This window comes from Pseudonaja textilis, chromosome 2 (assembly GCF_049901715.1).
Source record: "Pseudonaja textilis isolate UNSWEBS1 chromosome 2, rPseTex1.2, whole genome shotgun sequence".
NCBI classification, from domain to species: domain Eukaryota; kingdom Metazoa; phylum Chordata; class Lepidosauria; order Squamata; family Elapidae; genus Pseudonaja; species Pseudonaja textilis.
Window position 1 is genome coordinate 1293819 of NC_141991.1, and position 27611 is coordinate 1321429.

General features: G+C 43.9%; 3 protein-coding genes and 1 pseudogene across 7 annotated transcripts in view; all 4 read right to left on the reverse strand.

Moving 5' to 3' along the window:
- Positions 1-27419, reverse strand: part of LOC113451454 (uncharacterized) — a 45880-nt gene extending 18461 nt beyond the window's left edge. The window contains exon 1 of one of the 3 annotated variants that reach the window (XM_087928350.1): positions 27355-27419. The gene's annotated coding sequence lies outside the window, so the exon portion shown is untranslated. Of the gene's footprint in view, positions 1-559; positions 652-20139; positions 20205-27354 lie in introns of those variants that run through there. The other 2 variants (XM_087928349.1, XM_026722842.2) reach the window with 2 other exon arrangements.
- On the reverse strand, positions 8720-9694 carry LOC148126524 (uncharacterized; annotated as a pseudogene).
- Positions 16597-27412, reverse strand: LOC113453927 (uncharacterized). Of its 2 annotated transcripts, none has more exons than XM_087928054.1 (2): positions 27355-27412; positions 16597-19414 (listed from the first exon to the last, which is right to left on the reverse strand). In XM_087928054.1, exon 2 carries the CDS (start codon positions 18732-18734, stop codon positions 16764-16766), a length of 1971 nt encoding a protein of 656 aa, XP_087784180.1. In that variant the 5' UTR covers positions 18735-19414; positions 27355-27412; the 3' UTR covers positions 16597-16763. The 2 variants fall into 2 exon arrangements, with proteins under 2 accessions (XP_087784180.1, XP_087784179.1); XM_087928053.1 differs by lacking the exon at positions 27355-27412 and adding an exon at positions 20140-20257.
- The window catches only part of LOC113453925 (uncharacterized), a 125128-nt gene continuing 121200 nt past the window's right edge, over positions 23684-27611 (reverse strand). Inside the window, exons 1-2 of one of the 2 annotated variants that reach the window (XM_087927922.1) lie at positions 27355-27451; positions 23684-26621 (exon numbers count right to left, since the gene is read on the reverse strand). In XM_087927922.1, coding sequence (XP_087784048.1) covers positions 23738-26029 — 2292 coding nt within the window. In that variant the 5' untranslated portion in view covers positions 26030-26621; positions 27355-27451 and the 3' untranslated portion in view covers positions 23684-23737. Of the gene's footprint in view, positions 26622-27354; positions 27452-27611 lie in introns of those variants that run through there. The other variant, XM_087927923.1, reaches the window with a different exon arrangement.

The following is a 27611-nucleotide window of genomic DNA, read 5'->3' on the forward strand; positions in this document are numbered from 1 at the left end:
GCTGAAGCATTACAAAATCGACAGGGTCTGAATAGTTTCTGAATGCACCGCATATGGGATCCTGTTTACACAGAAATACACTCCTAAGAATTTATCTATGTAAGCAATTATGTGTATTTCAGTCTGCAAAATGCCCCAGAAGTGGATTCGCTCCTTTATCTTGATCTGATTTTAGGAAGGATTGGGGGAAGACAGACATACTAACAGACGAAATGGTGAACAAAATCTAGGCAAGGCTTAAAGCACCTGTTCTGCCTATGAAACTCCCTCGCTTTCCAGGAGAGCATCATGTCAATAAAATCACAAGGAATGAAATGCTACGCGAAGACTGAGGGAGATAAAAGTATGAAATAAAGACTTTTTAAACCCCCCCATTGGTAAAATCACAGGCAACAATTTTAAATCATGCAGCAAAAGGATAATAAAATCCGGGGAGGGGAAGGATATGAAGCAGCAGCCGACATGTTTCAACCGTCTCCTTTCCCTGCTCCCCTGCTGGGGAGGAACCCAAAGGACCCGACTTGCTCCCGGCTTCTCCTCTGACCTGCCCTCCACTCACCTCCCAGGAGCCGCTTCGACCCTTCAAACAGCACAAGAGGCTCCGCCGACGCCATTATCCTCCCGTGGATGAGCCGGAAGAGGAAGTTCCTTTGTCGCCGTCCTCCTCCTCCTCCTCCTCCTCCATCACCACTTCCTCTCTAGCAATGTAACACTCTATCATTTCAATTGGTTCCAGCTCGGCCTCTCTCCCTCCTGTAGGATGTGAATAGTAGCGATGCCGCTGCTTTACTCTATTTTCTGCTTTCCAGGGGCTTCTTTGTACAGCGCCATCTAGCGACAATAAAGTTGAAAGTCATCCACGTCGTATCTCTACCCTAATTAGAGATTATTAGAGCCTGATTTCACCTAGTTTATAGTGTGTACTTTTGGTTTTTCTTGCCTAAGTGTAGAACTTTACTTTTCTCTACATTGAATTTCATTTTATTAAATACGGCCCAATGTTCTAGTCCATCAAGATCAGGGGTGGGATTCAAATTTTTTTAACAACCAGTTCTATGGGCGTGGCTAAGTTGGTGAGTGTGGCTTGGTGGTCATGTTATTGGGTGGGCATGGCCAACTCAATATCACTCCCATCCAGGCGCGAATCTCCTCGCCTGGCCTCTCATGACTGTGGGGATGCCACAACAGTCGTTTGTGTGAAAAATGGTCATAGGTCACTTTTTTCAGTGCCATTGCAACTTTGAACGGTCACTCCACACAAGCAAAGTACCAGCAAAGGAGGGGGAAAAAAACTCCAGAGAAGTTCCTGAGACTGAAAGTCTAGTCCTGCCAAGAATGTAATAAGGGTTAACAGAGAGGCAGTTTCTGTAAGCAACACCAGAATGTTTCCTTCCTGCCTTCCTTACAGGATTAGGCCAGTAATTTCTTCTAACAACCTGTTCTCCAAACTGCTTAGAATGTTAACCACCAGTTCTAGTGAATAGCTGTGAACTGGTAGAGTCCCACCCCTGGTCAAGATCCATCTGGATCTTGAGCCTATCTTCTTGGGTGTTAGCTAGTCCTGCCAGCTTAGTATCATCTGCAAATTTGGTAAATTCCCCTTCTATTCCCTCATCTGTCATTTATGAAGATATTGAAGAGTACTGGGCCTAAGATAGAACCTTGTGGCACCCCACTGCTTACTTTCTGTTATATATTTGCATACTTACCTATGTTGGGTTTGTCTGTGGCGGTGGGAGATTTGAAGAGCCGTCATTGGCCATAAGCCGCGAGCAGCCAGCTATAAAAAAGGCTGCTGTGGTTTCTCCGTGTTCAGATTCTAGAAGGAAATAAAGTAAGAAAAAGATCAACTGGGGCTCGAGTCTCCTTTCCCGCGACGTAACACTTTCCTCCATGTAGACGTAGATCCATTAAAGACTACTCGTTGAGTACTGTTTGTCAGCCAGTTATGAATCCTTCTGGTGGTGATGCTATCTATCTCACTTTTTTCTAGCTTACCAAGAAATAGGTTGCGGTCTACTTTGTTGAATGCGTTGCTGAAATCTAAGTACTGTATATTAGGCCCACAGTATTTTGCTGGTCTAGTAATTTAGTCACTATGTTGAAGAATGAAATAAGATTGGTTTGGCATGATCTGTTTTAAACAAACTCATGCTGATCTCTAGTTATTACTTTACTTGTTTCTAGATGTTGGTAAATGTTTTTTTATTATCTTTTCCAGTATCTTCCTGGATAGTGATGTTAGGCTGCTTGGTCTGTAGTTTCCTGGGTCTATTTTCCCCCGGTTTTTGAAAATGGGAACCACATCAGCTCTTTTCCATTCATCCGGTAGTTCCCCGGTGCTCCAAGATTTTTGAAAAATATGGTGCAGTGGTTCTGAGATAACCGCTGCCATCTCCTTTAGAACTCTGGGATGTAATCCATCAGATCCCATGATTTGTGTTCATCAAGATGAGACAGGTGTTCTCTTACTATTTTTTTTATTTTAACTTTTATTTCTCATCTGTCTTTTACACTTATGCTTTTGATAGGTTGAGCTATAGTTTCTTTTTGCATGAAGACTGATGCAAAGAATGAGTTAAAGCAAACCTGCTTTCTCTCTGTTGCCTGTTACTTCCTTGCCAACTTCTCTGTTGGGGGAGGAGGAGTAGAGGAGGAGGGGGCAGGAGGAGGGCAGGAGGAGGGGAGGTAGAGTAGAGGAGTGGGGGCAGGAGGGAGGAGGGCAGGAGGAGGAGGGGTGAGGAAGAGGAGGAGGAGGTGGGAGAAGGTGAAGGGAGGGAGGAGGAGGGGGAGGGGGAGGAGGAGCAGAGGAGGGGAGGAAGAGTAGAGGAGGAGGGAGGAGGGAAGAGGAGGAGGGAGGAGGAGGAGGGAGGGAGAGACCATCTTATTTGTCTCTTGAGAAACCTATATGTGGGTCAAGAAGCAACAGTGAGAACTGGACACGGAACCACGGATTGGTTGGAAATTTGGAAAAGAGTCTTGCAAGGCTGTATACTTTCACCCTGCCTATTTAATTTATATGCAGAGCACATCATGAGAAAGGCAGGGCGAGATGAATCAAAAGTTGGATTTAAGATCGCTGGGAGAAATGTCAACAACCTCATATACGCAGATGATGCTACTCTAAATGGCGGAAAGTGAAGAGGAACTAAAGAGCCTCTTATCTGGGTGAAGAAGGAAAGTGCAAAAGTTGGATTGAAACTCAACATTAAGAAAACTAAGATCATGGCATCCGGCCCTCTCAATTCCTGGCAAATAGATGAGGAAGAAATGGAGGCACTGACAGATTTTATTTTCCTGGGCTCCAAAATCACCATAGGTGGGGACTGCAGCCAAAAATTAAAAGACGCTTGCTCTTGGGGAGGAAAGTTATGGCAAATCTAGGCAGCATACTAAAAAGCAGAGACATCCCCCTGCCAACAAAAGTGTGTATAGTCAAGGCTATGTGTTAAGTTTGAGCAATGAGAGGCTGAACCAGAGCATGAGTGCAACAATACTTTATTATAACAATAAAGGGCTGACCGTGCTTGCCACGCCTGGAACTGGCTCGCAGCAATCAGCAACTGGTTGGACCCCGCAGCCTGCTTTTATAGCTGGCTGCTGGGGAGAACCAACCAATGAGGAAAGGGGGAAGAACGCCCACACAAAGTGAGTGGACCGGAGTGAGAACTCCTAGAGTTCTCAGGACATAACACTATGGTTTTCCCAGTTGCAATGTATGGCTGTGAAACCATAAGAAAGGCTGAGCACCAAAGAATTGAGGCCTTTGAACTATGGTGCTGGAGAAGACTCCTGCGAACCAGTCAGTCCTAGAGGAAATCAATCCTGACTGCTCTTTAGAAGGCCAGATCCTGAATACTTTGGCCACCTCATGAGAAGGAAGGACTCACTGGAGAAGAGCCTAATGCTGGGAAAGATTGAGGACAATAGAAGAAGAGGACGACAGAGAATGAGGTGGCTGGAGTCACTGAAGCAGTAGGCGTGGGCTTAAATGGACTCCAGAAGATGGTAGAGGACAGGAAGGCCTGGAGGAACATTGTGCATGTGATCGCAATGGGTCAGACACAACTAACAACAAGAAAATCAGTATGTTCCAATCATGGGTTTCATCCCAAGTTTCTGTTATTCCAACTACATCATATTTACCTTCATGTATTAGTAGTTCAAGTTCACCCTGTTTGTTCCCCAGTCTTTGTGCACTTGTATATAGGCACTTGAAATCTTTGTGTCTGACGCTGGGCATGGTTCCTGTGTCTCTGATTTGGTGCTTAAATTTATCTTTCTTCTCATCCCTCTTTACTTGACTTACTTTCTAGGGGTTTGTGCTTGGAATTAGGATCCTGGAGATCCTAAAGATTGGGCACCCCCCCCCATCAATTTTAGTTTAAAGCCCTCCTGATAAGTTGAGCCAGTTGTTTTCCAAAAATATTCTTCCCAATCTTTGAGATACAACCCATCCCTTGCCAGAAGCCCATCATGCAGATAGTAAAGACCATGGTCCAGGAATCCAAAGTTTTTTTGGTGACACCAACCCTTTAGCCAGTGGTTCACTTCTAGAATTCTTTGTTGTCTTACCAGATGTTGTCCTTTCGTTGGCAGTACAGATGAAAAAAGTGCTCGTGCACCTAAGTCCCTGACTATCTTGCCTAGCTGCTCATAATGATTCAATACCATCAAGTTGCATTCACGTCCCACCGAACACAGGAATAGCTGTCGTCCACGATAATCTATGCTAAAACTTTTCTTTCAGGTCTCCCAAGAGTGCACTCACTGTCCCTTTCTGCAACTAAACCAAGGAGTGTCCAAGGGGGAATGACATATAAAAGCCAACCTGAAAGACCACCTCCCTTTCTGGCTGATGAAGATTGTTCCAGCCAATTTTTAGTCAGGTGTGTGGGCATGTGTGTGTATGGTTAACTTTTTGAAACCTGCATTGGCAAATGATTGAAGCTGTCATAGTTAAGCTGTGAATGGAAGGTTCTAGTCCTAGTCTGTCCTTTTGGGTCTGGTAGGCTACCCACTACCGTCAGACATTGATCCAGCAGCTTCTTTTGCAGGAACTAAACTGTTGGAAGAAGTATCCACCTGTTTCAGCTCCAAGCAGGAAGAAAGAAACATGGAGGCTGATTGGAAAGATGGTTTAATGGTGGACAGGACCACATGGGTTTGAGATCCTGGGCAGCCGACAACATGGAGTGGGGTGAGCATTATTTATATATCCTCTCTTGGGCCTTGACCTGGAGCTTGCTGTTCCTGTGCAAGAAATGTATTCTATTGGCTTTTGTCAGACTCCCATGGGGCTATGCAGTAGTCAGAGCTGAGGTTGTCTGAGGTAAGTTAGGTTGAAGTTACTCGGTGTGGTGCAGCTGAGAGGATGGGAAATATAGGGAAATACAATATTCTGCCTTTTTAAATATTTCTCAAAATACTTCATTCTTCTGGGAGAGGTGGAAACCAAGGGAAAGGAACTGTGGGGTGGGGGAACACAGTGTTGCCATCAGGCAGGAACAAAGCGTACCTCCCTCGTGGATCACTGAAGCCACTTCTTCATCTTGGGAATGCAGGATAACTCTCCAAATTATATTGGCGACTGAGAGAAGGTTGAAGAGTGACGCTTGACCCTTCTTACCTTCACAAGATTAGCCAGGTGCTGCATCATAAAAGTTGATCAAGGTCTTGTTTGTATCTGCAGCCTTAAACGATTGTCAGATTCATATCCCTTTAATAGAAGAATGAAGTACGGGACAAAACCTTGAAGGGCCCACCCACATTGCTTCCAAACCCATCTAGATAGGAGATATTATTTTTCCAACTGCATTCTTGCAGCTGGAACTGCCAGGATTACCCTCAGTAAACGGTGTGGTCACGTGATGTCACTTGCTATAATCCCATTGCATAGCAATGGAATTTCTGGAGCCAATTGCTGTCACAACCCGAGAACTACCATTCCCCACCACCACACACACACACAGTGCTGGAAGAGTCATTTCTCTCCTTCTGGACAGTTGGTATCCTGACCGGCTTGATACCTTCAACAGCAGTTGGCTATGCATAAAAAAACCAAAAAAGAGTGATTTTCCTGGCAGAGAAGTTCAAGGCTTTGCTGCAGATTACGATCTTTTGTTAAAGTGCAGCTGAGGAGGGCAATGAAAGGTTGTCAGCCTGGAATTTCAACTCACCCTCTGCTTGCAGCTCTGACTTTGCCCCCTAGGAGAAAGGGCTGTGCAGGAGGAAAGACACCTGGTCCCTTCTCAGTCTGGGCTCAGGCTCAGGCACATCACCAAAACGGCATTGGTTGAAATTCTCAGGGACTTTTCTGGAGGGTTATGGGATAGACGGGTTACAACTATTATGTCTCTCCTAGACCTCCCATCAGGTTTCAACACCACCGACCGTATCCTTCTGGACCAGCTATTTGGGACTGGAAATGGGAGGCATTTATTACAGTGGTGGTACTTCTATCTCTATGCCCAGTTGGTGTGGGTAGAAGAGGGGCTGAGTCTGGGCCCTTGAAATTTGGGGTGTCCGGAACTCAAGGCTTTCGCTGTTATTTTAAAATCTACATAAAACCACTAGGGGAGGCCATCCATCCTACGATGCCCAATTATGTAGAGGTAGTAATCCTGTACGTAGTTCAAGTTTCAATCAATATTCAAGTCAAAATATTGACTCAGTCATAAACTTCTCTTTTTGGCTTGGTGAGATCACACATATGTGCACATGTAGGCCCATAACAATACACACATTAAGAATTTTTATATGTAGAAAATCAATGTGTATTTCAGTGTGCAAAATATCCCAGAAGTGCTTTTTTTTTTCTTTTTTTGGTATCTAATTTTGGAAAGGTGGGGACACTAACAAATGAAATGGTGCCCATGAAGCTCTTCGCGTGCCAGGAAAACAACAAGCCAATCAAATCACAAGGATGAAAGTGTTACATGAAGAGAGAGGGAAATGGGCAAATATGAAATATTAAAAATAAAGATTTTTTAAAAATCTCCCAAATCTCAGATTCAGAATAGAGCTGGCACGGTCCTTAATAGATCTTCTACTTCAACCCCCTACCATTTCAGACAAGTGGCTGCCCAGCCTTTTCTTAAAAACTTTCAGTGATGAAGCACCTACAAGTTCTGAAGGCGAGGTGTTCTATTAGTTACTTGTTTTATTTCGTCTTATTTCCAGTTGGTTACTCAACTTGGTTAACTTCCACTTTTTCTTGTCTTTCCTTCTGGTGCTTTGGAAAACAAGTTTGAGGCAGCCCTTCAAATACTGGAGTACTTCTATCATGTCACCCCTGGTCCTTCTTTTCTCTAGACTGGTCTTACCTACACCCTGCAATCATTCTTCATGTTTTAGAGTCAAGGCCTTTAAATTTTAGTCTTCAGGCCTTTAAAGTTTAGCCTAGCCCATTTCCCGGCAGAAAATTACAGGCATTTTAAAATCATGCAGCATAATTGTAAAAACATTTGGGAACATAAAGAATATGCACTGGCAGCTGACAACATTCAGCCTATTTGCTTCTCTGCTTTTACTATGTGGAACAAACCAAACAGCCCTACTGGTCCCAGATTCTCTTCTGACCTATGCTCGATTCACCTTCCAGCTGCTGCTTTGGCCGTGGGAAGAGCACAACTGCAACCCTCCAACATCCTATGGGTAAGGTGAAAGAGGAAGTTCCTCTGCCCTTGTCCGCTTCCTGATATCCTTTCTAGCAATATTGTGTTTTAACTCCTTTCCCCTCAGCAGTTGTGTTAGGAATAACAAGGTTACCTAACGTAGTTTGGGTAAAATAATATATATAAACTATGATAGTAAGTTTAAGTGTGTGTCACTTTAAACTGCAAAGCATGTAATTTTGGGTGCGGTGTGAAACTGCCATAAGAGGGAGCAAGAGAACTTGCTGGATTGCTGATGATTGCTGGTTTGCTGGATTGATGATTTGCTAACTGAGTGTTCCCTACTGCTGAGTTTTTTGAACGTTGAAGGAAGAAAGGAGGTTTGACTTCTTCATATCTCTACTGTGAGGAGATATATTACTGGACTGATATTTGTAAATTTACTGACCTCTTTTTCGACACTGGACTTTGCAACTGAATAATCCCCGGACGGACTGAATTAGTGAATGATATATGGACTGTTTTGACTATGCTATAACTCTTACTGGAATAAACTATTTAACTAGCCCAGTGTATCTGTTTTACTGAGTGTAAGCTAAAAAACATTTATTTCTCCCTTCAGTTGGATGTCGGATTTCAGCCACCACTGGTGCTGCTTTTAGATTGGCAATTTTCTAGGCACATGGGTTATTATACAGCTCTACGTAGTGATGTAAGTCTGAAAATAGGCTCAATATCTCTGATGTTTTTAAGATTTTTTTAGTGAATTGCCATTTCCCACTCTTAAGCCACTACATCCATAATTTTTCCAGGATGATCTAGTCCTACTCCCCTGATGGCAAATCTATGGCATTTATTATATGTAGAAGTTATTCAAGGTGGCAAACATACTTAATAGAGGTCAAAGCATTTTTTCTCTGGCCCAGCATCGCAATTCCCCTTGATACTGTGAAAGGGAACAACTGCACAACTCCAGAGAAAGGAAGCTCAGATCTCCCCCCTCGCGTTTGATATTAAGACAGGTTTGACTAAAAATAACTAAGGCAAGAAACTAAATGGTTAATTTCTCAACTGGGCTTCCAAAGAGAAAAGAGAAAATAAAATCAAGATTCCTCTACAGATATCAGATTTTGCTTCATATGGAATTTCTTGTGTGCAGTAAGAGAGGAATTGTATGTGAAATACTTCTTACAATCTGGGCATTTGAATGGTTTCTCCCCTGTGTGTAACCTTACATGATTTTTAAGGCTAGACCTGATACTGAAACGTTCCCCACAATCGGGACACTCATATGGTTTCTCCCCTGTGTGAGTCCTCCAGTGTATCACCAAGCCAGAAATCCGACTGAACCTTTTCCCACATTCAGGACACTCATATGGTTTTTCTTCTGTGTGAGACCTCTGGTGTATCACCAGGTGGAAATTCTGACTGAAACTTTTCCCACAATCCGGGTACTTATATGGTTTTTCTTCTGTGTGACTCCTGTGGTGCATAACCAGCTTGCAATTATGCAGAAAACTTTCCCCACAATACAGGCACTCATATGGTTTCTCTCCAGTGTGAGTCCTCTTGTGAGTCACCAGGTGAGAATTCTGACTGAACTTTTCCCCACAATCTGAACATTCATATGGTTTCTCTCCTGTGTGAGTCCTCTGGGGTATCACCAGGTGGGAATTCTGACTGAACATTTTCCCACAATCTACACACTCATATGGTTTCTCTCCTGTGTGAATCCTTTGGTGTTCCACCAGGTAGGAATTCCGACTGAAACTTTTCCAACAATCTGGGCACTTATATGGTTTTTCTCCTGTGTGACTCCTGTGGTGCATAACCAGCTTGCAATTATGCAGAAAACTTTCCCCACAATACAGGCACTCATATGGTTTCTCTCCAGTGTGAGTCCTCTTGTGTGTCACCAGGTGGGAATTCTGACTGAACTTTTTCCCACAATCTGAACATTCATATGGTTTCTCTCCTGTGAGTCCTCTGGTGTATCACCAGGTGGGAATTGCGACTGAAACTTTTCCCACAATCCAGGCACTCATATGGTTTTTCTCCTGAGTCCTCTGGTTTATCATCAGATTAGTACATATTCTAAATCTTTTGTCACAATGGGAGCACTGGTAGAGTTTTTCTTCAGTACGAGTCCTTCCAGGAATCACAAGAAACCTGTTCTGAGTAAAGTTTCTGCTGCATTCCAAACATCTATATGGCTTTTTATGGGATGGCATGGCTTATGCATCGATCAGATGTAGTCTGCAATCTGTGTTTTTCATAAAATAGGCATTATGTGGAGATTTACCCACACTGATATTCTTGGATTCTTGAGGAGGCCAACAATATTTCTGATCTCTTACCTGGTGATTCTTTGATTCAAGCTACTCTCTCATTCCACAAAGGCTTCCAGTTTTGGCTATCCAAGGAACCTTTCCCCCCCCACTGATTTCCAGGTGTTCTTTATTTATAAATTATCCTCCATGACTTCTCATGTAATGTTTCTTTGAGTTCCAGATACTTTTTTTTCCCCCAGCTGAAAGCTTTGTTCTTATAATTCTCCCTATGGTCTCTCATCAGCTGGGCAAGAAGAGATTTTACTCTTTCTGGAAGAAGTGGAAGATTTTGATTGATGGTTTGTTTTACATTGTAATGCTGTTTCTCGTTCTCTGTTGTCCAGAGTGCTCTTCTTGGCATCCTCTTTTGTCTGTAATGAGTTAGTTTCATTATTGTTTAAAAATGGCTTCAGGACATGCAAAAGCAGCAAAAAATACCCAATAACTTATCATGAAAAAACAAACATCAAAATTCTAGTTTGATCTCTTAACATTAATTATGATTCATTTGGAATGTAGAAAGCTAACAACTCCAAATATCAACTCAATCGCAAATTTCTCCTTTTGGCTTGAGTAAATCACACACACAGTGAATTCAGAAAATATTCAAAGTATTCAGACCCCCTTAACTTCACTATTAGTTTTGTTATAAATCGTGCAGCCCCAGAGGAATAAAATATGGGGAGGGGAAGAATATGCAGCAGCAACCGTCATGTTTCAGCCTCGTCGCTTCCTTTGGTTCATGCAACATGGAGGAAGCCAAAGGGCCCGACTTGCTCCCGGCTTCTCCTCCGACCTGCCCTTCACTCACTTCCCAGGAGCCACTTCGACCCTCCAAACAGCACAAGAGGCTCAGCCAACGCCATCATGATCCCGTGGGTCAGCCGGAAGAGGAAGTTTCTCTATCCTTCGCCTCATCTCCTTTACAATCCCTCTAGCAATCCACTACTCTATCGTTTCAACCTGTTCCATTTCCGCCTCTAGCCCACCCTCAGTACACTTAGTAATGTACTGTACTGCAGTGGCCCCCAAGCTTTTTTGTGCCACAACCCTGTACCGGCATCACAAAATGATCCATGGCCCGGTACCGGCATCAGCACGCATGGCAAGGCGAGCCAAGCGACTGGCCAGCCAGCCATCCCCTTTGCTTCTCCCCGCCACCTTCAATTCCTCCTTTGTACCTTTGTCAATGGGCTTTGGGACGGCTTCAGGACGGTCGCTCGGCTCGCCTTGCCTTGGGTGCTGAAAGAATCCTCGCGCCTTAGTTTTGTTCGAAGCCGCCACCCCCCTTTGATGAAACTAAGGCGTGAGGAATCCTTCAGGACCCAAATGCTGCTTTCCAACTGGAAAAGCTCACCGGAAGCACTTTCTCATCAAAACAAAATGGCGGCGCCCAGCAAACCGGCGGCCTGGTAGAAAATGTTCCACGGACTGGTACCGGTCCAGGGCCTGGTGGTTGGGGACCCCTGCTGTACTGTATCCACTGCTTTCTAAGGCACCAGTGTCGTTCATTTGTAGACCGCCATCTAGTGACAGAAGGTTGAAAAACACGCTCGTTCTATTTCCCCTCTAAAGTTTGCAAAATGTTTTCATCAATTCTGTGGTTCCTTCTGAGCCATCAAGCCGTATTTGACTCCCGCAGAGCACAGGAATAGATTTTATAGTATGGAGCAAACTAAACTGCCCTACTAGCTCCCAGGTTCTCCTCTGACCTATCCTAAACTCACTATCCATTTGATGCTAACTCCCCAAAACTAGCTTTGCAAGTGAGGGAAGCATGAAGAGTGATGCTTCACCCTACTTACCTTCACAAGATTAGTCAGGTGCTGCATCACAAAAGCTGATAAAGATTGTGGTTGCCTAGGCTGCTTACGAAAAACATTTGGAGGGCGCTACTTTGTTGAAAGCTGATCTAAGGAGTCTTGAGCTTTAGCAGTTGGCTCTCAATTCCTCTCCCAGGCCCAGAACGAAACAGGCCTGGAGACCAGCCACTTGCCTGAAACTCTCATTTGCTGGCCTGCTTGACTGGGATTTCCACATTCAAATCACACGAGGTCCTCAATTAATGACCCATGGATCCTGGAGTTGCAGTGGCAACTGGAAATTAGAAGATTCTCCTCACTAAGCAGTGTGTTCGTGTGATGTTATTTTTTTTATAACCTCATTATATAGCAGTGTAAATTCTGACACCAGTTACTTTCACAACCGGAGAACTACCATTTCCCCTGCCCCATGTGTAGGAAGAGTCATTTCCAGGAGTGGGATTCAAATTTTTAAACAGCCGGTTCTGTGGGCGTGGCTAGGTGGGCATGGCCGTGTGACTGGGCGGATGTGGGTTCTTCTTTTTTTGCAGCACACACACCTCCGAGCTCTGTTTTTTTTGCTTCCTGGGCTTCAGGGAAGCTTCGGGGAGGGGGTCATTTTTGCTCCCTGGAAGGCAAAAAATGGAATGCGGGGGGGGCTGCAGCACACTCCCCACCACCACACAGCCCTTTTTTCCTCATGGGCCTCAGGGAAGCCTCCTGGGCAAAGCAGTAAGACAGCAAAGGGGATGCCGGCACAGCAGATCGTCTAAACAGCTGATCATCTAAACAGCTGATCGTCTAAACAGCTGATCGTCTAAACAGCTGATCGTCTAAACAGCTGATCGTCAGGAGAAAAAAAACTTAAGGAGTGACTGGTTGGGGGAGAATGCACTCAACAATGCTGTGCATGCGCAATACGGACTGACTGGGCAGGGAGGGGAGGGCAGAGAGGGGGTGGGGCCAGCTAGGGGCACGATTTCTATAGAACCAGTCCAAACCGGTGGAATCTCACCCCTGGTCATTTCCCTCCTTTTGGACAGTTGGTATCCTGACTGTCTTGATACCTTCAACGGTAATGCATGAGAAAATCAAAATAGGTTTTCCTGGCAGAGGAGTTCAATGCTTTGCTGCAGATTAAGATCACTTATAAGTGCAGCTGAAGAGGGCCATGAAAGGTTGGCCGCCTGGGATTTCAACTCACTCTCTGCTTACAGTCCTGACTTTGCCTCCCACAGAAAGGGCTGTGTAGGAGAAAGGCACCTGTGACCTCCTCAGTCTGGCTCCTGCTTGAGAAGATCATGGCTGGTGGAGGGGCTTGCACAGATTCAGCTATTGCACCAATTGGGGCCTTTCCTAGATTATGGAAGCCTTGCACATGGGTCACTCATGCCTTGGTCACCTCCTATTGGATCACTGCACAGAGCACCCAGAAACTTCAACTGGTCCAGAATGCAGCAACACACACTTAAAGGCAGTCCCTAGATTGTATATGTAACACCTTTCTTGTGCACATTGTACTGGATTTGTTTCTTGACCTGTGCAAATGAAGGTGCTGCTCATCAACTTTAAGGTTATGTGATGACCCAGGGTACGGTACAAAGAATCACACAACAGCTGGTAGTTCAAACCACCCCTTTATTGCCTCAAAGTTCTTCAAATGCTCCGACATTTCTGGCAAGTCTCAAGCAGAAGGATAACAAAACCCCACACAAACCTCAAGCAGCTTCTGGCTGCAATTAGTCCAGCCCAGCGCTGTTTGCTGCTCAGCAATAAATCGAAAGGTAATTGGCAAATCGAGGGCAAGTCAAGGAGTTCAAGGAACAAAAGTTCTAGGTAATTAGTCCAGAACAGTGGTCCCCAACCACCGGGCCCCGGACCGGTAGCAGTCCGTGGATCATTTTATACCAGGCCACCTATTTTGCTTGGGCACCGCCATCTTGTTTCGATGGCGCTTGAGGAAGTGCTTCCTGAGCTTGTCGGTCGTTGGTTGGAAAGCGGCGTTTGGGTGCTGAAGGAATCCTTGCGCCTTAGTTTCATCAAAGGGGGGCGGCGGCTTCGAATGAAGAGCTGTTCCGATGGCGGTGGAGTCTTGCGTTACTCAGGAGGAGATTAAGAAAGAGCCCAAAAAGCCCATCGACAAAGGTACAAAGGAGGAGTTGAAGGTGGTGGGGAGAAGCACGGGACGGCTGGCTGGCTGCCTTGGTCATGCGTCCTGATGCCGGTACCAGTCCGTGGATCATTTTGTGATGCCGGTAGCAGTCTGTGGTACAAAAAAGGTTGGGGGGCCACTGGTCCAGAACACCCACAGGAATGCAAGGACTCTTGGCCAGTTCAATCATCAGGACACACACTTCAGAAACTCAGTGTTTGTTCGTGACAAATGCACCTCCCTACAGCACCTCCTTAAGTCTGATCCCCCACCCCACCCGTGTGCCTGCTGACGGTGGGCAGGGCACTCTCCTCACTCATAGACTACTCCATCTGCGCTGACCACACCTCCTCTCCGCTCACCTTCCATCAGGAGGGAATAGTCCTAACTCCTCACCTAAGCTCTGTCCCTCCTGCCTCTGCTCCTCCCTGCCTGCAGGCCGTAACTACTTCAGAAAATCCTTGCCTGGACTGACTTTGCCCAGTTTCCTCCAAGGCCAACGGAGTAGCCCTCTCCATGCCTGGCATTTCTTGTTCCAGGTTATATTCCTCCGCAGATTCCAGTTCCGATGGGGGCACAACATGTTATTTCTTTATTATAGCATGTTATTTCTTTATTATATGTTATTTCTTTATTATATGTTATTTCTTTATTATAGCAATAGCGCTTAGAATTATATACCACCCACAGTGCTTTATAGCAGGGGTCACCAACTTTTTGGACCTCAGGGACCACCAAACTCATAATTTTATATCCCAGGGACCACTAATATGATTTTTGACTGTCGGTGGCTTGCTGACGTTGGTAGAAGAGATAGATCTAACCCCTCTCTCTCCCTCTCCCTCACACACACAAACACATAGAGGGTGGGATTCAAATTACTTAACAACCTGTTCTGTGGGCATGGCCTAATTTGTGGGTGTGGCTTGGTGGTCATGTGACTGGCTGGGCATGGTTTGTATGTAAATATTTCATTTATATAAATATTGAAGTTTTAATAAAAAATGAGCAACCTTTATCCAAAATCAGGCAGATTTGAGTTGTTTACAGAATCACAGATTCACTTAGAGATCTGTGTTTCTGCCATTGGCTACCTGAGTCTGCACTGCTTCAGTCCTAAGGAAGGTTTGGCTCTGCTTAAAAGTAGAGCTGAAGATCTAAAGATTAACTAGAAAGCAAGAAATCCAACGATTTCCTGCTTTCTAGCTCATCTAAATCTCCCGGCACAGCAGAACAGCTGATGGTAGGAAAAATAGCAACTTAGCAGGCAAGGTTTGCCAGGTAAGGAGGGAGTTGGTGGGAAGGGTGAGCCATGTGGCTGGCACAGCGTTGTGTTCCTGCGCAACCTGCTTTTGGGGGGTGCTCTGGGGGTGACATTTCTCTGCGGACCACCAAAATTTTCTCACGGACCACCAGTGAGCTAACAGCCCACTGGTTGGAGACCACTGCTTTATAGTACTTTTGGTTAATTGTCCCCAACAACCTGGATCCTCATTTTACAAATCTCAGATGGAAGGCCGAGTCAACCATGAGCCGTCAGAATCAAATTCCGGGCTGCCGTCAATACTACATTCTAGCCACTGAGCCACCAGGGCACCTGTCATTATTTTTCCACCTTTATTATTTTTCCATTTAACTCTTCTACTAGGTCAGATAGGGTAGGCATACTCAAATCTCTTCCCTTAAATATTGCTATTGGATAGGAGCTAGGAAGTTAGTATTTTCTGTTGCAGACCCTGCCCTATGAAACACTCCCCCCCCCCCAAGTTTGGCAGGCTCTTAGCCTCCTAGTCTACTGAAACAAAGGAAGATCTAGGAAAGTATTACACTTAGGCAAGAAAAACCAAAAGTACACATATAGACTGGGTGAAACCAGGTGTTCTGACCTAGCTCTCCAAACATGACAAACCCTCTGAAGTTAATTCAAAGATTCCTTTATTAGGAGCGCTGGTCACTACAGTATAAAAAGGTTTTGGTCACTACACTATAAAAAAGATGTTGAGACTTTAGAAAGAGTGTAGAGGAGAGCAACCAGGATGATTAGAGGACTGGAGACTAAAACATATGAAGAATGCTTACAGGAAATGGGCTTGGCTAGTCTAGTGAGAAGGACCAGGGGAGACATCATAGCAGTCTTCCAATATCTGAGGGTCTGTCACAGAGAGGAAGCGGTCAAGCTATTTTCCAAAAAGCACCTGAAGGCCAGACAAGAAATAATGGATGGAAAGTGAAAAGGAGAGATTTAACCTAGAAATAAGGAGAACTTTTCTGACAGTGAGAACAATCAACGGATGGAACTATTTGCCTTCTGAAGTTGTGGGAGCTTCATCACTGGAGGCTTTCAAGAAGAGACTGGACTGCCATCTGTCAGAAATGGTGTAGGGTCTCCTGCTTGGGTGGGGGAAGGTTGGACTAGACAACTTTTCAATTCTGTTAATCCATTATTGCCTGTTAGTAGTTCCCCTATAGGGTCTGCTGCATAAATCAATTCCATCTTCTCCCCACCATGCCCCCTCGAAAAACTACAATGGTGATCCAGCCCTCAAAGAAATAGTTTGATACCCTGGTATAAGGTCTGCTGCTTGAGTAGGGCGTTGGACTAGATGTCATACAAAGTCCCCTCCATCTCATCTCATCATCTCATCTCTCGAATTCCTCATCTTTGATGCTAAGGCAAGTTTCACTAAAAAGAATCATACAAGTAATTAAATCTTTAATTGTTCAGCTGGGTTTCCAATGCAAGACAACAAATGAAATGAAAGATTCCGCTACACACATCAAATGTTGCCTCATGTGAAATTTCATGTGTGATAAGGCAGGAACTTTGTGTGAAACACTGTCTGCAATCCAACTATTTCAATGGTTATTCCCCTGTGTGTAACCTTACATGATTTATAAGGCTAGTCCTATAACGGAAATCTTTCCCACAATCTGGACATTCATATGGTTTCACTCCTGTGTGAGTCCTCAAGTGTATCACCAAACTGGAATTCCAACTAAAACTTTTGCCACATTCAAGACATTCATATGCTTTCTCTCCGGTGTGAGTCCTTTGGTGTTTCACCAAGTAGGAATTATAACAGAAACTTTTCCCACAATCTTGACACTGATATGGTTTGTCTCCTGTGTGTGTTTTCTGGTGTATCGCCAGAGAGAAATTCTGACTGAAACTTTTCCCACAATCTCGACACTGATATGGTTTTTCTCCTGTGTGAGTTTTCTGATGTATCACAAGGTGAGAATTCTGATTGAAACGTTTCCCACAATACAAACACTCGTATGGTTTCTCTCCCGTGTGAGTTCTCTGGTGTCTCAACAGCTTGGAATTCCAAGTGAAACTTTTCTCACAATCAGGACACTCATACATTTTCTTTCCAGTATGAGTCCTCTGGTGTTCGACCAAGTAGGAATTCTTACTAAAACTTTTTCCACAATCTGAACACTCATAAGGTTTCTCTCCAGTGTGAGTCCTCTGGTGTATCACCATGTTAAAATTCTGATTAAAACCTTTCCCACAATCTGGACACTTATATGGTTTCTCTCCTGTGTGAATCCTGTAATGTCGCAAAAGGAAGGCATTTTGAATGAAACTTTTCCCACACTGCAGACACTCATAGGGTTTTTCACCTGTGTGAGTCCTCTGGTGTTTCACCAGGTAGGAATTTTGACTGAAACTTTTCCCACAATACAGACACTCATATGGTTTCTCTCCTGTGTGAATCCTCTGGTGTTTCACCAGGTCAGACTGCCAAGAGAAATCTTTCCCACACTCTGGACACTCATACAGTTTCTCTCCAGTGTGAGTCCTCTGGTGTTTTACCAGGTCAGAATTGCAACGGAAACCTTTCCCACAATAACATTTATATGGTTTTTCACCTGTGTGAATCCTTTGGTGTATCACCAGATGAGAATTAGAGTTAAAACATTTTCCACAATCTGAACACTCATACAATTTCTCTCCTGTGTGAGTCTTCTGGTGTTTCACCAGGTCAGATTTCCAAGAGAAATCTTTCCCACACTCTGGACACTCATAGGGTTTCTCTCCAATGTGAGTCCTCTGGTGTTTCACCAGGTCAGAATTGCAAATGAAAACTTTCCCACAATGACATTTATATGGTTTTTCACCTGTGTGAATCCTTTGGTGTATCACCAGATCAGAAGTAGACTTGAAAACTTTTCTACAATCTGAACACTTATACAGTTTGTCTCCCGTGTGAGTCTTCTGGTGTTTCACCAGGTAGGAACTCTGACTGAAACTTTTCCCACAATCACAACATTTATATGGTTTATCCCCTGTGTGGGTCCTCTGATGTTTTGCCAGGTAGGAATTCTGACTGAAACTTTTCCCACAATGACATTTATAGGGTTTCTCTCCTGTGTGAGTCCTCTGATGTTTCACCAGGTCAGAATTGCAACTGAAACCTTTCCCACAATCTGAACACTCATACGGTTTCTCTTGCATGTGAGTCCTCTGGTGCAACACCATGTCAAAACTCTGACTGAAACTTTTCCCACAATCTGGACACTTATATGGTTTGTCTCCTGTGTGTGTCCTATGATGTCGCAAAAGGAGGGAATTTTGAATGAAACTTTTTCCACACTGCAGACACTCATATGGTTTTTCACCTGTGTGAATCCTTTGGTGTATCACCAGATGAGAATTAGACTTGAAACCTTTTCCACAATGTGAACACTCATACGGTTTCTCTCCCATGTGAATCCTCTGGTGTTTCACCAGATCAGAATTCTGAGTGAAACTTTTCACACAATCAGGACATTCGAAGATGTTCTCCCCAATGTGAGTCTTATTGTGTCTCACCAGATTGGTTTGCATGCTAAATTTTTTTGCCACATTGTGAGCACTGGAAGAGCTGCTCCTCCTGCATCGGCCACTCCATGGGTCATGGGAGTCCTATTCTGAGTAAAGCTTTTACTGCACTCCAAGCATTTGTAAGGGTTTCCAAGGGATGGATCCTCCTGTGAATAATTTAACTGTGATCTGCAATCTGTGTTTTTCCCAAAATAGGCAGTCTGTGGGGTCTTTCCAACATGGATATTCTTGGATTCATGAAGGGGGCGAAAAATACTTCTGATCCCTTATCTGGTGACGCTTTGATTCAAAACACTCTTTTCTTCCTCAATGGCTTTCATTAATGCCTTTGGCTCTCCAAGGGATTTTTTCTATTTCACCCTTTTTTTCGAATTTGCTAATTATATAATCATATCTTTTTACTTTTCACATGCAATGTTTTCTTCAATTCCACATAATCTATTTTTCTACCTGAAAATCCTGTCCCTGTTAATCTCTCCTTTATCTCCCTCCATCTACTGTGGAAAGAGAAGAGTTTTAACACTTTCTGGAAGAAGGGGGAAAGATTTTGACCAATGGTTTGTTTTGTCTTTTAATGCTGCTTCTCATTCTCGTTTTCAGACTGCTCTTCTTGGCAGCCTCTTTGTCTATAAGATTCATATGAATGGATTTGTTTTGTTACTGTTTAAAAATGGCTGCAGAACCTGGGGGAAAAGGCAAAAATATATCCATATATTACCATGAAAAAGCAAGAATATCAAAATGCTTATTTGACCTTTAACATTTAATATGATTCATTAAGCACATAGAAGAGTAGCAAAATCCAACTTCAAACATCCACTCATATTTCAAATCATAAAATTCTCACTTGCTTGGATAAATCACAAATTATTATCATTGCAAGTTGTTATTAAAATTACCTGCAAACACTGACGTTTATATATATGCACACATAAATACCCAACTCTAGGTACAAAAACTATGTGTCTTCAAAATATTTCAGAAATGGATTTCACTCGATTTGTTTGATCTAATTTAAGAAAGGTGGGTACACTAACAGATGAAATGGTGCCCAAATCCTAGGCAAGATTTAAAGCATCCGAATTTTTGCCCACAAAACCCCTCGCTTGCCAGGAAAGCAACTAGTCAATAACATCACAAGGAACCAAATGTGACGCGGAGACCGAAGGAAATAGAAATATGAAAGAAAAAATACTGTTTAAATCTTCCATTGGTAAAATCACAGGCAGCAATTTTAAATCATGCAGCAATAGGATAACAACATTTGGGGAGAGAAAGAATATGCAGCAGCAGCAGCAGCAGCCGCCGAAATGTTTCATTCTTGTTCCTTCGGTGCTTCATGCACCGTGGAGGAAGCCAAAGGGGCGGACTTGCTCCCGGCTTCTCCTCCGACCTGCCCTTCACTCACCTCCCAGGAGCCGCTTCGACCCTCCAAGCAGCACAAGAGGCTCCGCCGACGCCATCACCCTCCCCCAGGTGACCCGGAAGAGAAAGTTCCTCTTCACTTCTTCCAATCCCCTCTAGCAATCCAATCTTCTACCGTTCCGACTCGTTCCATCTCCTTGTGTAGCCGACCCCCAGTAGACTAGCAATGCGACTGCTGTACTACATTCACTGCTTTCTGTCTCGAGTGTTTCTTCTTTCCAGAGCGCCATCTAGTGACATATGGCTGAAAACGACGCTCGTTCTATTTCCACTCTAAAGCGTTTGCAAGAGGCTTTCATCGATTCTGTGCTTCGTTCTGTGCCATCAGTTCTTATTCGATTCCCTTACCAAATTTGCAGATGATACTAAACTGGCAGGAATAGCTAACACCCAAGAAGATAGGCTCAAGATCCAGATAGATCTTGACAGACTAGAACACTGGGTTGTATCTAACAAGATGAAATTCAATGTAGAGAAAAGTAAAGTCCTACACCTAGGCAAGAAAAACCAAAAGTGCACATATAGACTGGGTGAAACCAAGCTCAATAGCAGTAACTGTGAGAGGGATCTTGGGAGTCTTAGTGGACAACCAGCTAGCCAGCAGTGTGCAATAGCAGCTAAAAAAGCTAATGCCATCCTAAGTTGCATTAACAGAAGGATACAATCAAGATCAAGTGAGGTACTAATACCGCTCTATAAAGTCTTAGGAAGACCATACCTAGAGTACTGCATGCAGTTTTGTTCACCACATTATAAAAAAGATGTTCAGACTCTAGCAAAAGTACAGAGAAGAGCAACTAGGATGATTAGGGGACTGGAGACTAAAACATATGAAGAACGGTTACAGGAACTGAGCATGGCTACTCTAGTGAAGAGAAGGACCAGGGGAGACATGATAGCAGTCTTCCAATATTTAAGGGGCTGCCATAGAGAGTAGGGGAGCAACCTATTTTCCAAAGCATGCAAAAGCCAGACAAGGAAGAATGGACAGAAACTGATCAAGGAAAGATTCAAAATAGAAACAAGGAGAAATTTTTGACAAGTGAGAACAATCCACCAATTGAACAGCTTTGCCTTCAGTAGCTGTGGGTGCTTCATCACTGGGTGCTTTCAAGAAGAGACTCAACCACCACATGTCAGAAATGTTATAGGGCGGTGGCACATAGAGCCCTCTCGGTGGCCACATATGCTGTCACCAGGGGAGGGCTTCACAAATTTTTAGCAAAGGGTTCTCTGCCAGGTTGCTGGGTGGGCGAGGCCATGGTGGTTGCGGCCTAGTCAACCTCTTGTACCATGGTGGGAGGGGCATTTTTGCCTCCCTGGGCTCGGGAGGATTTCTTCGAGCCTCCAGGAGGTCGAAAACAGCCTCCCTGGGTTCTGGAGGCTCTCTGGAAGCCAGAAACAGGCCCATTTCCAGCCTTTCAGAACTTCCGGAGGCCCATTTTTCACCCTCCCCGGGCTTCCATGCGTCCTGCACTTACCTGCATCCAAAACAGGCCTACTGGGGACTCCTGGGAGGGGAGGGGTGGGGTGGAGCCAGCCAGGATTGGGATTTGGGGGTTCTCTGAACTGCACAAAATCTTAGCTAGGTGCTCTCCCAACCCCCCCCCCCCAAAATACCCCAGCAGCCCACCAGTCACCCCAACCCAGCTCTATTGCATTTCTCTGTCACATTTCTCACTGTCGCTTGCAGGGAAATGAAAGTCAGAAGGACTAAAAAAATGCACGCAACAACATTTTGCCTTTGTCGCAGTACATTTGCTGTTGCTGCCTCCACAGCCTCCTCCCTACACTCACAGTTCCTTGCGCAGCACAGTGAAATCTACTGCAGTGCCCAAGTGGGACCCTTTGTCGCCTCAGCTCACTCTGGCCTCCCGGATGTCAGTTTCCTGCAGAGCTGCCTATGTTGGGATACCCACATATAACACTACAAAGGCAAAAAATGAGTAATACAACTACTGCAAATTCCTTAGCGAAGTGCATCTCGCTGCTGTTGGGCAGAATCCTGACCGAAAGATACAAATGTGAAAAAGGCAAAATGTTGGAAATGCGGTTGGACTTTATCCTGGGGGAGCAACATCAGATTTTTCTTTAAACAGGCCACTAAGAAATTAAAGAAATGCAGAAAGTAACAACTTGAATCTGAATTTCAAGTAATCTGCTAGTTAGGTGGGGAATTAAAAAATAATAATTTTTTTACGAACTCAAATCTGAAGTTTTTTTGCCCAAATATGAGGGAGGAGAAATTAGGAATTTCCTTTGGGCTGAGAAGTGTGATTTCATACCTGAGGAATTATGCTCACTCTGGAGTTTGCGAGAATGGGACCAAGGGAGTGAACTTGGCGCATTTGATTTCGCCACATAGAGGTTTAAAATGTTTGGTGCTGCATACTTGCACTTGGGTGATTTTATTTCTGCTCCAATACTGACACATTTAATTGTAGCCCTTAATGTTTAATTTTGATTAAGTTCAGGGGTTCCTTCCTCTCCCCAGGCGGGGCAGAGGGAGGGACGGAGGAATAGAGGTAGAGGGAGGGAAAGAGAAACAGGAGGGAGGGAAAGAGAAATGATATCACAGAAGTTTTTCTTTTTTATTGTTGCTAAATGTAATATTTCAAAAGCAGAAAAAAAATGAAGTGCACGAAAGTGCATTTATCACGCTTTTCTTATAACAATTAGCTGAACTCTGCCTTATCGTTATTTTAGGTAGTAAAACCTGATTATTCAGATGAAATTGATGTCATTTCGCAATAAAGACCGCATTTTTTCGGTGTGTAAGACCCATTCCCGCCCCAAAAGTGGATGGAAATGTGTGTAGTATACAGTGAATGTTGCTGAAGCCCCTTCCCCCACTGCACCCGCCCCCACTTTGGTCTCTGCCTCCCAGCAATTTGCCTCCTTGAAACAAACAGCAAAAAGCCTGGTCAGCTTCAGCACCAGACTGATTTAGCACAAGCAGCTGATTGTCATTTGAATCTGCCTCCCAGCGATCAGCTGTTTCAGGATGCAGGGATCGCCCTATTGTCGCCTTTGCACACCCCATGTTCAGCCTCTGATCTTGTTCCAGGTGACAGGGATCGGAATGGGCTGAAAATGGGACGGGTGGAGGCCAAAAATGGGGCACATGGAGGCGGCAATAGCGGTCCCAGCTGCCTGAAACAGCTGATCGTCTGGAGGCAGATCCAACTGACAGTTGCTTGTGCTAAATCAGGCTGTGCTGAAGCTGACCAGGCTGTTTGCTGATAGGAGGCAAATGGCTAGGAGGCAGAAGCAGATTTTTCTCGTTTTCCTCCCCAAAATTTAGGTGCATCTTATACCTCTTGAGCGTCTTATACTCTGAAAAATATGGTAAGTGGATTTTGGATTGCAGCTTGGGCACTCGATCGCTAAAAGATTTGCCATTACTGTATAGTCTCCTTCTTGAGTGTTGTGTTGGACTAGATGACATCTACAAAATCCCTTCCATCTTATCTCATGTATTCCTCATTTTTGATACCAGGACAAGTTTCACTAAAAAGAATCATGCAAGTAATTAAATCTTTTAATTGTTCAGCTGGGTCTCCAATGTGAGACAACAAATTTCAAGATTCTGGTACACAAGTCAAAGGTTGCCTCATGTGAAATTTCTTGTGTGTGATAAGGGAGGAATTCCGCGTGAAACACTTTCCGCAATCTGGGCATTTGAATGGTTTCTCCCCTATGTGTAACCTTACATGATTTATAAGGCTAGCCCTACTACTGAAATCTTTCCCACAATCTGGACATTCATATGGTTTCTCTCCTGTGTGAGTCCTCCAATGTAATACTAAACTGAAATTCCGACTGAAACATTTCCCACATTCAACACACTCATACGGTCTTTCTACTGTATGAGTCCTCTGGTGTTTCCCCAGGTCAGAATTGCAAGTGAAACCTTTTCCACAAACTGGACACTGATATGGTGTGTCCCCTGTGTGAGTTTTCTGGTGTATCACCAGATAGAAATTCTGACTGAAACTTTTCCCACAATCTGGACATTGATATGGTTTTTCTCCTGTGTGAGTTTTCTGGTGTATCACCAGGTTGGAATTTTGACTGAATTGTTTACCACAATCTGAACACTGATATGGTTTCTCTCCTGTGTGAGTTCTCTGGTGTCTCAAGAGCTTGGAATTCCAAATGAAACTTTTCCCACAATCAGGACACTCAAAGAGTTTCTCTCCAGTGTGAGTCCTTTGGTGTTCCACCAGGTAGGTATTCTGACTAAAATGTTTCCCACAATCAGAACACTCATAAAGTTTCTCTTGTGTGTGAGTCCTCTGGTGTTTCACCATGTTAACATTCTGACTAAAACTTTTCCCACAATCTGGACACTTATATGGTTTCTCTCCTGTGTGAGTCCTGTAATGCCGCAAAAGGAAGGCATTTTGAATGAATCTTTTCCCACACTGCAGACACTCATACGGTTTTTCACCTGTGTGAATCCTCTGGTGTTTCACAAGGTAGGAATTCTGACTGAAACTTTTCCCACAATGACATTTATATGGTTTCTCTCCTGTGTGAATCCTCTGGTGTTTCACCAGGTCAGAATTGCAACTAAAATCTTTCCCACAATGACATCTACATGGTTTTTCACATGTGTGAACCTTTTGGTGTATCACCAGATCAGAATTAGACTTGAAACCTTTTCCACAATTCGAACATTCATACAGTTTCTCTCCAGTGTGAGTCCTTTGGTGTTCTACCAGGTTGGAATTCTGACTAAAATGTTTCCCACAACCAGAACACTCATAAACTTTCTCTTTTGTGTGAGTTGTCTGATGCTTCACCATGTTAACATTCTGACTGAAACCTTTACCACAATCTGGACACTTATATGGTTTCTCTCCTGTGTGAATCCTCTGGTGCTTCACCAGGTCAGATTTCCAAGAGAAATCTTTCCCACAGTCTGGACACTCATAAGGTTTCTCTCCAGTGTGAGTCCTCTGGTGTTTTACCAGGTCAGAATTGCAACTGAAACCTTTTCCACAATGACGTTTATATGGTTTTTCACCTGTGTGAATCCTTTGGTGTATCACCAGATCAGAAGTAGACTTGAAACCCTTTCCACAATCTGAACACTCATGCAGTTTCTCTCCCATGTGAGTCTTCTGGTGTTTTGTCAGGTTGGAACTCTGACAGAAGCTTTTCCCACAATCACATTTATATGGTTTCTCCCCCATGTGGATCCTCTGGTGTTTTGCCAAGTAGGAATTCTGACTGAAACTTTTCCCACAATGACATTTATAGGGTTTCTCTCCTGTGTGAGTCCTCTGATGTTTCACCAGGTCAGAATTGCAACTGAAACCTTTCCCACAATCTGAACACTCATACGGTTTCTCTTGCATGTGAGTCCTCTGGTGCAACACCATGTCAAAACTCTGACTGAAACTTTTCCCACAATCTGGACACTTATATGGTTTGTCTCCTGTGTGAGTCCTATGATGTCGCAAAAGGAGGGAATTTTGAATGAAACTTTTTCCACACTGCAGACACTCATATGGTTTTTCACCTGTGTGAATCCTTTGGTGTATCACCAGATGAGAATTAGACTTGAAACCTTTTCCACAATGTGAACACTCATATGGTTTCTCTCCCATGTGAATCCTCTGGTGTTTCACCAGATCAGAATGCCGAGTGAACCTTTCCCCACAATCCGGACATTCATATGGTTTCTCTCTGTGGTGTTTCACCAGATCAGAATTCTGAGTGAAACTTTTCACACAATCAGGACATTCGAAGATGTTCTCCCCAATGTGAGTCTTATTGTGTCTCACCAGATTGGTTTGCATGCTAAATTTTTTGCCGCATTGTGAGCACTGGAAGAGCTGCTCCTCCTGCATCGGCCACTCCATGGGTCATGGGAGTCCTATTCTGAGTAAAGCTTTTACTGCACTCCAAGAATTTGTAAGGGTTTCCAAGGGATGGATCCTCCTGTGAATAATTTAACTGTGATCTGCAAGCTGTGTTTCCCCCAAAATAGACAGTCTGTGGGGTCTTTCCAACATGGACATTCTGGGATTCATGAAGGGGGTGAAAAATACATCTGATCCCTTATCTGGTGGTGCTTTGATTCCAGACAGTCTTTCCTTCCTCAATGGCTTTAATGCCTTTGGCTCTCCAAGGGATCTTTTCTATTTCATACTTTTTCTGAATTTGGTAATTATATCTTCTTACTTCTCATGCAATGTTTTCTTCAATTCCACATAATCTACTTTTCTATCTGAAAATCCTGTCCCCGTTATATCTCCCTCCATCTACTGTGGAAAGAGAAGAGTTTTAACACTTTCTGGAAGAAATGGGTAATATTTTGATCGATGGTTTGTTTTGCCTTTTAATGCTGCTTCTCATTCTCTGTTTTTCAGACTGCTCTTCTGGCAGCCTCTTTGTCTATAATATTCATATGAATGGATTCATTTCATTACTGTTTAAAAATGGCTGCAGAACCTGGGGGAAAAGGCAAAAAAAGCATCCACATATTACTATTAAAAAGCAAGGATATCAAAATGCTTGTTTAACCACTAAAATTCATTATGAATCATTAAGCACATAGAAGAGTAGCAAAATCCAACTTCAAATATCCACTCACATTGCAAATCATGAAATTCTTGTTTGCTTGATAGATCACATTATCATTGCAAAGTGCTATAAAAATACATGAAAATACTGAGGCTTATACAGATACACATATATGCATGCATAAGTACACACCTATAAATTTATCTAGGTACAAAGACTATGCGTATTTCAGTCTTCAAAATGTTTCATAAGTGGATTCACTCGTTTTTTAACATCTAATTTGAGAAAGGGAATACACTAACAGATGAGATGGTGCTCAAATCCTAGGCAAGATTTAAAGCATCCGAATTTTTCCCCATGAAACTCGTTAGTCAGAAAAGCAACATGTCAATAACATCACAACGAATCAAGTGTGACGCGGAGACCGAAGGAAATAGAAATATGAAAGAAAAAATACTGTTTAAATCTTCCATTGGTAAAATCACAGGCAGCAATTTTAAATCATGCACCAATAGGATAACAACATTTGGGGAGAGAAAGAATATGCAGCAGCAGCAGCCGAAATGTTTCATTCTTGTCCCTTCGCTGCTTCACGCACCGTGGAGGAACCCAAAGGGCCGGACTTGCTCCCGGCTTCTCCTCCGACCTGCCCTCCACTCACCTCCCAGGAGCCGCTTCGACCCTCCAAGCAGCACAAGAGGCTCCGCCGACGCCATTATCCTCCCCCAGGTGACCCGGAAGAGAAAGTTCCTCTTCACTTCTTCAAATCCCCTCTAGCAATCCAATCTTCTACCGTTCCGACTCGTTCCATCTCCTTCTGTAGCCGACCCCCAGTAGACTAGCAATGCGACTGCTGTACTACATTCACAGCTTTCTGTCTCGAGTGTTTCTTCTTTCCAGAGCGCCATCTAGTGACAT

Bases quoted from the DNA above. Each gene is read 5' to 3' on its own strand.
- LOC113453927 (XM_087928054.1), bottom strand. From the start codon at position 18,734: ATGCAAACCAATCTGGTGAGACACAATAAGACTCACATTGGGGAGAAC.